The sequence below is a fragment of the Eufriesea mexicana genome, unplaced genomic scaffold (genome assembly GCF_001483705.2).
Source record: "Eufriesea mexicana isolate 0111107269 unplaced genomic scaffold, ASM148370v2 scaffold107, whole genome shotgun sequence".
Classification (NCBI taxonomy): Eukaryota; Metazoa; Arthropoda; class Insecta; order Hymenoptera; family Apidae; genus Eufriesea; species Eufriesea mexicana.
The window spans coordinates 53,882-69,195 of NW_016908335.1; the positions used below are offsets into that span (position 1 = coordinate 53,882).

The 15,314-nt window shown below is 44.6% G+C and overlaps 1 protein-coding gene across 1 annotated transcript in view; it reads right to left on the reverse strand.

The window, feature by feature from the left end:
- Positions 1-11,402, reverse strand: part of LOC108555326 (uncharacterized) — a 14,935-nt gene extending 3,533 nt beyond the window's left edge. Inside the window, exons 1-6 of the mRNA XM_017910902.1 lie at positions 11,175-11,402; positions 9,642-10,365; positions 7,679-7,824; positions 6,057-6,321; positions 2,610-2,831; positions 1,209-1,404 (exon numbers count right to left, since the gene is read on the reverse strand). Coding sequence (XP_017766391.1) covers positions 1,209-1,404; positions 2,610-2,831; positions 6,057-6,321; positions 7,679-7,824; positions 9,642-10,365; positions 11,175-11,402 — 1,781 coding nt within the window. The remainder of the gene's footprint in view (positions 1-1,208; positions 1,405-2,609; positions 2,832-6,056; positions 6,322-7,678; positions 7,825-9,641; positions 10,366-11,174) is intronic.
- Between the last annotated feature and the right edge of the window lie 3,912 nt (positions 11,403-15,314).

The following is a 15,314-nucleotide window of genomic DNA, read 5'->3' on the forward strand; positions in this document are numbered from 1 at the left end:
GGAATGCGTGTCTGATTGGCCATAACGTGATAGGCTATTTTCTTTCACGGTATAAGACAGGCCAGGGGAATTTTCGTTATTGGCTGAAAGTGACATATCGAGGGACGAAGAGGGTGAAGAGGGTGAAGAGGGTACGTCGAGTCTGGATGGGATGAAGCGATAAAGCGCTAGGGTGTACGTAGGATCAGCGCGATTTAGATATAGGCAACCGTGGATTTGGAGGGTATACGGGTCCGATTGGTCAGAATATAATAGGTCCACTTGGACTAACTGAATTGCAAAGATGGGTCACACGAATTTGCGTTATTGGATAAAAGTGTTACAATTAAGAATAGAATTGTATAGGGGTGGTTTTTAATTTGTGGCAGGAGACGGAGTACCGACGCAAGCTATTGAGAGCCTAGAAGTAGACATTCGGATACAATATGCAATAAACACGAAGTCAGGTGAACGAACATCCCTCTCCTCTCTATGCTATTTCGAGTGCAACATATTGTACCATCCGCGTATGTGCACTCGGAATTATCTTATTCGCATGAAATTTTGATTAACCCGGGTGAATGAATAGGCAACAGCACCGGTTTTCGTTTACTCTTAATTCGATTATACGCGTTTCAATGAGCCGCGAGAAACAATCGCTTCCTGAAACAGAGATCGTACTGGAGTATCAATATTGACGGAGCAGCAGAGCATTATAACCCTTGAACTTTCGTTCGCGGGGACAGTCGAAAGCTCTTTACCCAGTGACTGCTAGAGAAAACGAAGGAAAAAGGATACCTTCGTCTATGCCTTTTATCTGTATCGCTACCTTGGAACAGATTTCTTCCATCCTGCAAAATCTCTCCCGTAAATCCTACATAACCCCGCGTCTCTACTCGCGGCTGCCATACGTGAGATCCCAATCGAATAATTTCGTAAACGCACGAATTCCCTCAGGGGAATGTGGAACACGGTGGTTTATCGCGTCGTTAACTAGCAATCCTATCGACCGAATTCCATAGCTTCGTGATTCCACCATCCTGGCCAGCGTGTTTCGCGAATGGTATCGCGAGTGGTATCGCAAACAGTATCGCGAACGGTATCGCCAGTGATATCGCGAGTGGTATCGCGAATGATATCCAAAGAACGGATCAACGTGCGATCTATCGTCGTGGTTGGATCGAACCGGTGAGCCTCGACGATTCACGGTTGGCCATGGCTTCGCTTACCTTTCCGGCAGCGGGCAGGCCAGGATTCTGAAAGACGCCAGCACGGTTATCACGAGCAGCGTGATTCCAAGGGTGATGTATATCACTCCCAGGTGCACCAAAGAGAACTCGTAGAGCGTTTTGTTACAGTGATCGTTGGGCGTGTGCACCACGAAATTGTAGGGTGGCCACATGATGTGGAGTATCCAGTAATTTCCTGCAACGGAAAGAAGAATGATAGAGTGGATGGGGCTAGAGTTCGTCCCCGAGGACGTGGAAAATGCGCGAAAGAATCGACGAGAGCGGAATTCGGGTCATTCCTGGTGAAATTAAACGCGTACGTTTGTCCACGAGAGTGAAGTCGCAGTCTCGGCTTCGTTCATCCCGGAAACTTTCGTCGGTCGAACGTCAAAGGGTCCGCGTAAATGGTAACGAGCAAACTCGTGTCACACTCGGAAGAACAGCAACAACACGCGGGAAAAATGCCGATGCCTGATGCTCGTTATCCTTTTCAAACGGACGCAATTACGTTTGTAAACCGACGGCGGCGAGTGGTTTTATAACTAGACGCGATCACGAACGAAAATTAGGTTGCATCGAAGCAGCTTACCACCCACATCTGGCAATTACTCGCAAGCAGAACGCGATCGATCGCTTTTGTCCGCGACGTTCCGCGTCGTTTCGCGTTGAAAACCCGCTCGATACCGAGCGATCGAGTGTGGAAACACTCGAATCCTCTATCGATCACGGTGCCCTCTTTTCGCCACGAATATCGCCCACGAATATCGAAAATTTTGTTATAATTCGCATCCAAATCGCTTCGTTGCAAAAATAACTTACGATAAAGGGACCAAACATTCACAAAAATATTATTGCGATTAGTAAGTATTTTGTTACTTTTATTACTTTGTCATCGCGTAGTTTTAATCCTTATTATTTGTGTCGATATTGGAGTAACATGGACGAAGAGACAGGTTAGAGCAGCTATTTTAAAGCTAAAAAATGAGAAAATTTAAATGCCAAATCCAATATTTGTGGAACATGAAAAAGTATGCTACGTCCGACCAAAAATGATTTTCGTCTATACTCGTGATAGAAATAATAAAATATAAAGCAACGATCGATCCAACATCAGTTACTAACAATTGCTAATAATTTACTGCTCGATATATTTCAAAAAATATACTTCCAACCCCTACCTTTGAGGGCTGATTTCACCCCTTTGATATGAACGATAACCGATAAAAATACGTGTCAAATATTTTTTGAGAACTATATCTGACATTAAATTTTATCAAAATTGGCATGTACGGGTTGAACGTGGTACTTTATGTGTACCAATATCGGCTACTAAGAATCTCCATAGTTCAGCCCCGGCTGTAATGGCAATTACTGTTTGTCCCTGATTTTTCTTCGACTTACCCATCACGAACCAGACCATTAGGAAGCATGACAAGATGAAGATGATCAACTTCATGAAAGAAATTTGAGGTCTGGTCGACGGCACCGTGAGCATGTTCGGTCTCCTCGAGCGTATCTGCGAGTAAATGAGTAACACCATGAGCATGGTGCCAAAGGTCCCACCGATCACCATGTACAGCGTTATCATCGACTCCGCCGGACAGTCCTTCCAGAAGTTCCAACCTGAAACGAAACCAGGACGAATGGCGCGGTAACGATTAGGCTAGTACTCATCGGTTCCACCTCAGCGTGGTCTCACGCACGGCTCTAATCGCTTCTGTTTTCGTGGTTATTTACGAGCAACCGTATCGCGAAGGCGAATCGATATCAAAAAGTTTTCGCGCTGACTGCGTTGAATAATGTAATGGTAATGACGTTGCCTGACTTTCACTCACTGTGTCACGTCCTATTTCGATACTTAACTAAGGGTAACGCGGCATGCGAGCCTCTTGCACGCCTCGCACCCACGACCTCTCTTTCCGACCTACGATTATTTATCATTAATTCTAGTGGAACTTTCTCCCTACAGACCCACATATCGCGTAACAAAAGCTTCTTCCGCGTCGAATCGAAAAAATTGACAGTTTGACAGTGTTCACTCTAGAAATCCCAAGTCTTTAACTATTTTAAGAGGAAGATTCTCGAGTCCCAAAATTTTATAATTTTCAATCGACCTACGATTATTTATCATTAATTCTAGTGGAAATTTTTCCACCAAAAAAGTTGGCAGTTCGACAGTGTTAACCCTAAGAATCCTAAGTCTTTAGCCAATTTAAGGAAAAGATTCTGGAGTCCCAAAATTTTATAATTTTTAATCGATCTACGATTATTTATTATTAATTTTAGATGAACTTCGTGCGAACAGGCCCACATATCGCGTAACAAAAGCTTCTTCCGCGTCGAATCGAAAAAGTTGACAATTTGACAGTGTTAATTCTAGAAATCCTAAGCCTTTAGCAATTTTAAGGAACAGGTTTTCGAGTCTCAATATTTTATAATTTTTAATCGATCTACGATTATTTATTATTAATTTTAGATGAACTTCGTGCGAACAGGCCCACATATCGCGTAACAAAAGCTTCTTCCGCGTCGAATCGAAAAAGTTGACAATTTGACAGTGTTAATTCTAGAAATCCTAAGCCTTTAGCAATTTTAAGGAACAGGTTTTCGAGTCTCAATATTTTATAATTTTTAATCGATCTACGATTATTTATTATTAATTTTAGATGAACTTCGTGCGAACAGGCCCACATATCGCGCAACAAGAGCTTCTTCCGTGTAGAATCGAAAAAATTGACAGTTTGACAGTGTTCACTCTAGAAATCCCAAGTCTTTAACTATTTTAAAGAAAAGATTCTCGAGTCCCAAAATTTTATAATTTTTAATCGATCTACGATTATTTATTATTAATTCTAGTGGAACTTTCTCCCTACAGACCCACATATCGCGTAACAAAAGCGTCTTCCGTGTCGAATCAAGAAAGTTGACAGTTCGACACTCAACCTTAGAAATCCTGAGTCTCTAGCCATTTTGAATAAACGCTTCCCCGGGACCAAGAATTTTACGTCTTCTTCCATAAAAAATATCACAATTTGAATAAAATTTTACAATTTCTAAACATCTCCTAACCGTGATAACTTCGAAGAGTCTCTCTAGGCAATTGTTCTCTATGGTCAAACCGATAAAAGAAGAAAGGAAATACTCGTGCTTAAGTTCACCAGCGCAGAAAGTTCTCTCGGTCCCATCAGAGAGTGACCGTAATGATCGAGATAACGAGACTAAGCTGATCGATCAACGGATCCAGCATGGCGTTGCAGCCGGATAAGGGGGCGCCGCAGGATTCGGTTACCTGGACGTGACGATAAATTTCTCGCGATACTCGTCGGGACGTCCACCGACGTCGACGATCCCGAAGTTTCCATGAACCGACCGCGTGTTCCTTATCGATTCGACGACCGTTCTGCGCGCGAAGAAGAGGTGAACGAGCTTGTCCCGGTGACTCGCGCGAGTCCATGGCCGACCGGAAGCGCGGTAGCTCGCGGATCGAGACTAGCATGTGTGGGAAGTAGCGCGGGGCTCGCGTGTGGGTCAATTAGCTCGCAAACGACGCCCGCGTTTCACTGGCTTTCGACTCGAGATCTCGAGAGCGTGCCTCGAACCGCGAAATACCGTTTCGTGACTCGAGCCGAGAATGGCCGGTATCTGCATCTTCACCCACCTTTCGCTCCAGATTCGAATCTCGCCGGCCGAGTTTCTATTATTCACCTTCGAGACTCGTATCTGATACTCGCGTTCCCCTCGTGAAAAGCAGTCGGGGTTGTATCGGTGGCGTGTTAATTAATTTTAACGAGTGGCGGTTTAACGAGCCAGACGTACACGCGTACTTAGATCGGGGGTGGTTCCGGCCGAAGGAACTCTTCGTTGTCCGAGGCTCGTTTTTCGTCGTCTCACGGTAGATCGATTCGAGTTATAGCATCGGACCACGAAATCGCGTTAAAACCGTCATCGTGACCTAGGAGAGAAATTAATGCTAGTAAGGTTAACTAGTCCCTTCGACATCGGCGGCGTATTTCCATCGCATTAACGTCGAATCGTATGCAAATTACAGCTGCATGTGTTTCATACATCGTTGCATATCGTTCTGTGAACGTAACCTTTCGAATCGGCAGGTTTTACGAGAAAAAAAAAAGAAAAAATAAATAAAAAGGGAAATGTTGAAAGGGAGAAAGATCCTTCGCGCACGCCATCTTATCGGGGCGATTTACTTCCGATAATGAAAATCGCCGACGCTCGAGAGAATTTTCTTCGCAGCGACACCGCCATTTTTCTTAATTTCCGTCGTGGCCCCCGGTTGTAGCGAAAGTTGCTTTGCTAATCACGATGCTTCGTCTAAAGTCTACTACTTTGACACCTTCGTGGGAAGTCTACTATTTTGTGGCCAACTTAGTCGTCGAGTTGACCCCTTCCAGGCTAATAGAGGTGAACCGGTATAGGTGATAACGTTACAAGCAACGACAGTTACCCGAGTTCCGCGGTTAATTTATTGATAACTGCTTGTGAGTCTCGTATCGATTCGACGCGAACATGGAAGCTTTCCTTTATGTACACTTCACGAATCACGCGAGGTGAAAATACTCGAACCTTCCCTTCATTTCTCCTATTTTTTTTCGCCCAAGAATTCTCTCGACACTTGCAATTTTTGGGGCAAAATTAATTCTCAACGAAATTATCCGGAATATCGTATACGCTTTAGAACCCCTCTATACACTCTGACGTACGAAAAAGTATGTTCAAATTTGGGAAGAAAACGGTGCTGAAACAACGTTTGTACAGCCTCTGTGTCTTCCAATTGCGGAATATCCAATTCGCGGAAAGTCAACGTTCCCAAAATTCGGTCCCTTTACTCACCGTAAATCAACATAAGAACCGGGATCATGGTCAAGCACACCAGGCAGACGGTGACCACCTTCGTTCTGCAGACTACCTTCAGCCCGCGGAACACGAAGTCGCAGATGTTGTCCGCCTCCAGATTCGCGTCCTTCAGTTGGAACACCACCGACCCGTAGGTTATCACGCCTAAGTTCCTGTTCTCCATCGTGCTCTCCGGCACTTTGGCGCCGCTGGTGAAAAGCCGGCGCGACTCGTCGCCTGAAAACTGAACACCGACACGAACCTTCGCGTTCGTCCACTTTTTAATCCCTGTAACGCAAACCGCGCTTCTATCGGGAGCCTTTCGGCTCGGGTATCGGAAAGGGGATCGGCAAGTCTGCGAGCTTTGACGCGGCAGCGATGAAAGCCGAAATAATTTTCCACGTTTTCCGGCGGCAAAGGTTAGTCGGTTGATAAGCCGCAAGTTCCAACGTCGAGGTCCGGAGCAGCCGGAAATCTGCGGTTCGTGGAACTCGCGTACTTACCCTTTGACGAGCGAAAGAAGAAGGTGAAATATTCAGAGGTCGCGGGGGATTCGCAGCAGCGCCATCTCCATTTCGGCCAATTCTAGTGCGTCCGTGTCCCAGGGTGATCGTGCAAATTCGTGACTGTGAAACGACAGTTTCGATCCAGCAATGGTGGACCATTGGGGCCGACTGCTGTTCACGATTCTGAATGTTCCTCCGGTCCTCCTGGGACAGCTTCCACTCACGACCACGGGCCAGTTTCGTTTGCAAATTTGTCGGTTCTCCATGTATCATTTTCCACTTTTAGTTTACTCGAATGAGAGATAGAATTGAGAACGATATTTATCAAACGAAGGTGGAGTTTTGTCAAAATGTTGTCTTTGGTAGTTCCCGAGTAATCACACCGATGCTCTCTCTCTCTCTCTCTCTGTGGTTCTTTCTCTCCTCTTTCAGCGTCTATTCAATGCTGCCAACACGCTCGACTCATGCGAGAGAAATTGCCACGAAACAGAGTGGTGTAAGGTCGTGGAATATGCGACAGGGCGAAAAATACTGGGGGGTATCTGCCGCTGAAATTGCCGAAATTCTCGCTCGACGTCATACTCCGGCGATATACGTTCTCGCTAACGAAATTCAATAACCGACTCGACGTCACGGGAGATAACGATTTTAGGCGATCGTGAATTAGGCATCCAGCGGAGTACTTCGTTTCGACGTCGAGCTTCCTAAAAGTGTGCTGCTTTTATGGCACGAACGCTGCTCAAATGTAGCGACTTGTCGGTGTTTCTCAACACCGATTGCACGTAAAATCGACGCAAATATCGCGTGTAAAGTCGTTCGTCGATCTTTTTCGTCCATTTTGGAAGTAACGAATAGAAATTCTCTACGCGAGTGAATCTCGAATAGACGCTTTCGAGGGACCGTAGGGCCAGCTTGCACTTTGCCTAAAGAAATTTTCCTAAGAGGATGCAGGGTGCTTTAAAGCTTTCAAGGCGAAGGTAAAAGCTCGCGGAGCAGAAGGGGGAACGTTGTATCCCTTCGGTTGTTGTTCGTCTTTGTTTTTGCCATGAAATATTCCGAATACTAAATATTCGATGGCTTCTCTGTGCGAAGGGTGAGCAGGAATAGAGACACGGAGCTGCTGGCTCGTCTAGAATCCTCGAAGGTGTTCTGGGTGTAACCTAAATTTATCTGGACCGTGCTTCCACGAGACTTCGTGCTTCCCGAGTTGTTCACCTCTTTCTGCCGGGAGGGCGAGGAATTCCGGTTGCCGTTCATACCTGCGCAGACAATTCGTAAAATTACCATATTCCCTGGTCGAAACGGCAGTCGTTTCCTTAGATGAGAAATTTACGAATCGGTAAGAAAGGAAAATCGGTCATCTGTGTATTATAAAAGTACAAAGAAGGATTGAAATGAGTCGAGAGTCTGGGAATCTTTTTCTCCTACTTTGTTACCTCTTTCATAAAGTATGCCTTTAAAACGGTACCTTTTACGATACCTCGGAGATCCCGACGCAGTGTATTTAAAAATACAGGGTCATCGAGTTCAGGGATCACAGTCACGAACAATTTCCCGTCGAATGCTTCGGCTGCTTTCTATCTTGGCACGGGTCCCGCGACAAAAGCCAGTTATTAATTTCTCTCTGCGAGGTCGTTATTTTCGTGCCGATAAATCCTGCGTTTTCAGTCTACGAGTCTATTGACTGCATCCTGCTGGAAAGGTGTCGATTACCAACAATAGCGCGTAATCCTCGGCGTGTAGCTAATCCATCGATTATTCCATCATCTATTGTACTCTCTTCTAGCTAATCCCTTTATCCTCTCTGCTTTTTTCTAGGTTAGAGCAACAAACGACACGTACTTTTTAATTCGTCGGCGCCAATTTGGGGTAATTACCGTGTTCAATCGCCCATTAGACTGTATCAGGAGCCAAACACGCAACGCGACAGTGTGTTCGTGGACCAGTTACCACCAAGTAGCTTCACGTTCATAGCTTCACGCCTGGAGTTTACACTGGGCCTAGTGACCTCGTGTCCAGGAGCGCCATGTAAGTACACGCAGGATTGACTGAGCCAGCTTAATGCGGTTGTGTCAAAACCGATGAAGTCTCGCGACGCTAACTCGGACCTATCGTTATCCGTGCTGCACATGCCAGTAATAGCTCGGATGATCAGGTTAGATCATTAGCTCAGCCGAATAACTCGTCTTTGCTCTCTACTTCTCGACGTCGAGGTCGTGATACAAGTTGGATCGGTCCACATTCGGTTCATATTCGAAAACCTGATTCGAATCCCCTCTGATCAACGAGCGATCGGATTCGCACGTGTATGCTTGAGTTACGCTTGAAATCATGCGTCTATGAGACTGGTCGGTAAAACCAAGCAGATTTATAGGAAATTTACGGGCCTCTTGAGATGTCGCGTCGAATTAGTCCGTAACGAGTGTCGAATTGCCGTAAGATTCTAGGCGCCAGAGGACGTAATTCAATCACGTTCGCTGCGGAGAGCCATGCGTTACGTCAAGATGACTCGCGATAGGGAGAATCAACATGATTAATTACTTCATCGAATGCAGCACCGTATCGGTGCCACGAACGTGGTTATGAGATTACGTTTAATTTTCTGGTACAGTAAAAACATGGCAGGTGAAAGCCAATCTTGTTCCACTTGTTCCTGCTCGTAGATATGAGCAAGCTTACGGTAATATTACTGACATAACCTAAAATGTACACAAGCTAGGGGAAAAATTGTAAAAGATTTCTGTAAAAGAAGAGTAAAATTATTAACAAGCTTAATAAGCAAACAGTAGACTAATCGGAGCGATTAAATTGGCTCGTGAAGCCAGTTAAGAAGCTGATCTATTTCCGTCTATTCTCAGATCCGTATAAATCGCTTTCAGTTTCGTATTCATTCCCAGAATCTCGTAGCCAATCGGATTAGCGTACAGCCAAGTAGCATTCTCGTAGTACAAACAAACTCTCACCTTGATCAGCCGAGGCCCTCCTCGGATCCTGTGCCATCAGGCTCGTCTTTGTGACCCTCCTCTCCTGCAATCCGCCTAGGCTTCCCCTCGGAGTTCAACAAACAAACTCTCACCTTGATCAGCCGAGGCCCTCCTCGGATCCTGCGCCATCAGGCTCGTCTTTGTGACCCTCCTCTCCTGCAATCCGCCTAGGCTTCCCCTCGGAGTTCTGTCGATCGTTTCGGGATCGATATTTCGCCGTGGGCTTCTCGTGTCTTCCTCGTTACCGCCGATCGATCCTCTGGGCACGTCATTCACGCCGATGCTTCCTCGCGAGGATCTATTCATGTCGTATGTAACGATCGAGTTCCTCGGGCTCTGATTCAAGCATTCCGAAGCTATAGATCCCCGTGGGCTTCTCTGGGGGCTACGATCGACCAGCTCCATGTTGGTGATGCTTCCACGATGACTCCTCGAGGCATTAGGGACCAAAGAGTGCCGGGGACTGCGAGGTGGCGGAGGGTTCCCGTTCTCCGACATCAGAGACACCCTGGACCCTGTCAGAGGAACTAGACTGTTCCTCGCGCTTCTGTTGTGCGTCACGTCCGGTATCAAGGAGTTCCTCGGGCTCAGGGAAGCCTCGGGAACCAACGAGTGTCGCGAGCTGTACAGCATGTCCGGTGTCAAGCCAGCGTCGGGGACCAAACTGTTCCGAGGGCTGCGTGCCCCATTTCGTGGGGGCCTGTAGTAGTCGTCCGGGACCAAGGAGTTGCGTGGACTGCGACTGATCTTCTGGTTGAACACGTTCCGCGATTCGCCATATTGATCACGCTCCAGAAGAGGCTTATGGTTGATGCCCTGAAAGGTCAAGGGTACATCCTCAAAAGCGATGAAACTTTACGAAAGAAGAACGCAAGTAAAAACGTCGAGCATTTCTGCGAGGAAATTTCGCCTATCACGCGCCAAGTTCCAGCTGATTCGGCTCGAACACGGTCCACGATATAAACATGCCCCATTTCCACCGCGAGTTTCCAACTCTCGATCAATTACACCGTGAACCGGAATACGAGTACGGAACAGAAGATACGCCGCTCGAAATCAATTTTCGACTGCGGTTCGCGTATCGGGACACGCCGAGTTCGCTTAGAATAATTCTTCTTCCTGCAAGACGAGTTGTCCGGATACCACGAAACTTCCCGCGCCGTGTCTCGTTCATGGACCCACCGAGCAGTAAGTTTCGCGATATTTTGGCTCGAGACGACGAAATATCGATACCTCGGTATCAATTCACGTTTACTGTCGTCGTATCGCGCCGCGATTTAAATCTGTGCTTGCAAGAAGTATATTTTCGTTCTCGAAATATCGTCTCCCGACAAATATATATATACCGATAAATATACCTCGCAACTCAATGAACGAATAAATTAGAATTTTTGGAAATCCTGACACGCGATATTTTTATTTCTTTATTTACTGTCAGAGAAACGTTGCGAGTGTTTCGAATATTTCGAATTTGCCCGACGTCTGAAACCCTCGAGCAAGTAGAGAACCTTCGACTCTGCTATTAACATAATCATCCGAACGTGGTACCGGTTCCCAGCAACCACGGAAATTCGAAGAAGCGACTAGTGTAAATTTAACAGAGAGAATGGTGAATTATGAACAACCTCGACGTCGTTTCCCATGTCAAGTGCGATGTCAGGCACGATGCTGCTGCGGGGTGAACGTTGGCGTTCCATGGTGCCTCTAAGACACGGGGGTGGCAGATCGACTGGTTTGTCGGTTGCCACGCTGGCTCGTCGTCCCTTTGGTCCTGTGTTCGGCGATATGTGGCCGACATTCGTCATATTCCGCGATGGCCTACAGCATCGCGATGATGTGCTCCGATGCAACATCACAGAAGCATTTTCTCATCCCTGAAAAACCAACGCAAAATGTATCAGAGTTATTCATGCGAAGATAATCGGTAATTCCTCGGACAGGAAATTACACGGTGCGAAAAAAGATTCTAATTCACCGATTTTTCCTGTCAAAAATTAAGCCAAAGTTACATCGCATGTTCCCACTATTTCTAGAAAAATTTCGGGATTTCGAGATTACGGATCTTTAATTTTGACAGCAATCACTAGCATGCAGACGCTTCGGGGAAATTAAATAGGATTTACATACAGAGTGTCAATTTTTCATTTAAGTTTCTATCTTTCTTCCAATTTATGTTTGTACTTAGAACCACCAAAAACCTGATCATATTAATCGTATTTAGAATATTGATCGGGATTCGGATCTTTAACTTTGATAGCAGTCACTAGCATGCAGTTGCTTTGGGGAAATTAAATAGGATTTTTATACAGGATGTCAATCTTTCAATTAGGTTTCCATCTTTCTTCCAATTTATGTTGGCACTTAGAACCACGACAAACCTGATCATACCGTATTTAGAATATCAATCGGAATTCGGCTCTTTAATTTTGACAGCAGTCACTAGCATGCAGTTGCTTTGGGGAAATTAAATAGGATTTTTATACAGGATGTCAATCTTTCAATTAGGTTTCCATCTTTCTTCCAACTTATGTTTGCACTTAGAACCACCACAAGCCTGATTATACCTTTCTTAGAATATCCATCAGGATTCCGATCTTTAATTTTTACTGCAGTCACTAGCATGCAGTTGCTTCGGGGAAATTAAATAACATTTTTATACAGGATGTCAATCTTTCATTTAGGTTTCCATCTTTCTTCCAACTTATGTTTGCACTTAGAACCACGCCAAGCCTGATCATACCGTATTTATAATATCGATAATATTTTTCATACTCTACTTGCATATCTCCTACACACTCGTGGCACACAGCTTCACTTGACATCTTATCATACGTCGTATATTACATCCAAACACGCGTGACATGTCACTAGTTCCACCATGAAAAGAGCACGACTCTGTGAACGATTCGCGAATCCGAATCTTAGAAACTTTGACTAACTTTAGACTCTTCGTGTCCATTCCGAGTGACAGGTAGGAAAAGGAAGCACGGTGCACAGGTTAGCGAGGCCTTTCGGCGAAGTTTCTTGAAACGCGACTCTAATCGGCGTGCTTTGCTTTTTTCGTCGAATATTTTTACTCGGCCAGCATGCAAAGTGTCCACGAGCACGAACCGCCGGTCCTCGGTGTGCGCTTAGCCTGGAAAAGATAATCAACGGCATGGAATCAATTTCCCGCAAGGCACAGGACACGCCAGGTACGTAATAAACCGGCTTTTATAAAGATGACCCAGATAGGTACGCGTGGCGGTCGCATCGCTCGGCGTTTTCCATTCTCAGCCTGCGATCGCGAGGAATATTTCCACGGCACCCTGGCACGAGGCACAGGCAACCGAACCGCGTTCCACCCGGCCGATTAATCATAGACGTGACCACTGTACGGGGTGAAAATGGGCCCATTATTTGATAAAAGCTGCCTACTAACTGGCCAGTCTTAATCGAATTTCCTCGCCGTCGCTTCTGTCGGTTCTCCTTGTTCCCGTTCAAGCAATCCCAGTTTCGTGGTGCACGTATTATTCGACGTTGGATCTGCCGTGGTCTAAACGACTATTTTTAAACTTTCGATTAAAAATTCTGCATTCGACGTTATCGCTCTCGTGCTTCATTCGCCTTCGCTTTTCCTTTGATATAGGTATACCTATACATGTACGCGTGCTCTAGGGAGGTCAGAAGAAGTCAATGGGATGGCCTGCAGGCAAGTCTCTTGAGTGCTTTTCTTCCAAACGTGTCGTCCGTTTCCTTTGTCACACAGTTTCTACGTTTTATTTTCCTTTATTTGCGCATTTCTTAAGCGTCCATGTCTGGCTGTATACCGATAATTCCACTTCGAGTGTCGATAGACGAATGACTGCTAGTAAGGGCACTTTATATCATCGATCATTGATATACACGTCACTTAAATAGTATATCACGCGTGTGCAGTGATAACGTTAAGCAAAGTACAGTGTTCAGCCTTGGTTTTGGGACTAGACTTTCTCAAAAACCAACGAATTTGAAGAAGGAAAAATCCATGCAAGCGTTTCTTGATGTCTCAGAGCAGAGGCTCCAGGGTTTAAGCCTGTATCGCATAGTTGACTCCAAGAATAACTAATATCTTGAATTAAAATCGAGAACTGCGGTATAACATCGTATGCTTGAGAGAAGATTCGAATTTCTTAAGAGCGGAATTTACTCGGTGCAATACCCACGCGAATGTAGAGGCCAGAGCCATTTTGCGTTCCCCATTCGCTCCTCGGTCCGGGTTGCCATACGCGTGGATGAATCTTAGTGGAGCTTTCAAAGTGATACACGCGAGAGCAGAGCTTTTTTCCCGAGGAAATTGCATTCCGTGTCGGCCATCGGATATTTAATAACTGCGCGCTGCTAGCATTAAGCTCGACAGATGCGCGGTCGCTGGTAATTAATGTCCCGACGCTGTGCTCCGAGGAGGAAACGGCAACGATTTACGCGAATCGAACGGAAATTGCGTGTCGTTCATTGCGTAATCGAGCAAGCTTAACGCGGATAACGACGAGACGATGTCGCGTGACACGGCGAAAGACAACGGCCGAGACAGGAAGGAAAACATCAACGCGAATTAACGTGGAATTAATTCGTTATCGATTTAATTAACGCGCAACCGAGCGAATATAGAACGATATTGGCATATGCAAACCGGGGTAAATAGAAAATTTGCGTAATCGAAGACGCTCCGTCGTGAAAGCTAAGTGAAAGTCTTTACTAGGATCATTCTAGATTTTTCGAATAAAATTTCACGCAATTTTCGTGGCTACGTGGATCACACTGTATGTCAAATAATTTGTCGCACTGTAAAACACGTGATTATTTAAGAAATTCTGCGTACGAGTACACATGTATGAAAATTTGCATAATCGAAGAAGCTTGATGAAAGTCTTTAGGGTAATTTTAGATTTTTTCAATAAAATTTTAGACAATTTTCGCGACGACGTACTATAAAATATATGTGATTATTTAAAAAATACTACATACGAGTACATATACATGAAAATTTATGTAATTGAAAGAGCTCGATCATGAAAGTCAAGTGAAGGTCATAAGGATCATTCTAGATATTTTCAATAAAATTTTAGACAATTTTCGCGACGACGTACTATAAAATATGTGTGATTATTTAAAAAATACTACATACGAGTACATATAGATGAAAATTATTTATGTAATTAAAAGAGCTCGATCATGAAAGTCAAGTGAAGGTCATAAGGATCATTCTAGATATTTTAAATAAAATTTCAGACAATTTTCGCGACGACGTACTATAAAATATATGTGATTATTTAAAAGATACTATATACGAGTATACATATATGAAAATTTACGTAATCAAAAAAGCTCGATCATAAAAGTCAAGTGAAGGTCACGAGGATAATTCTAGACTTTTTAAATAAAATTTCAGACAATTTTCGCGACGACGTACTATAAAATATATGTGATTATTTAAAAGATACTATATACGAGTACATATACATGAAAATTATTTATGTAATTAAAAGAGCTCGATCATGAAAGTCAAGTGAAGGTCACGAGGATAATTCTAGACTTTTAAAATAAAATTTCAGATAAGTTTCGTGCATTATCCCGTATGTCGTACTATAAAACATATGCGATTATTTCAAAAACACCACGCACGAATATACATATACTTCCCTACCATCAATAGACCACGAATGAGAGAGATAATCCATTTTTCGTTTAATTTTACGTCGGTCATCGTGTTTAACGAACCAACGCGATTAGATTCGTAAAATCAT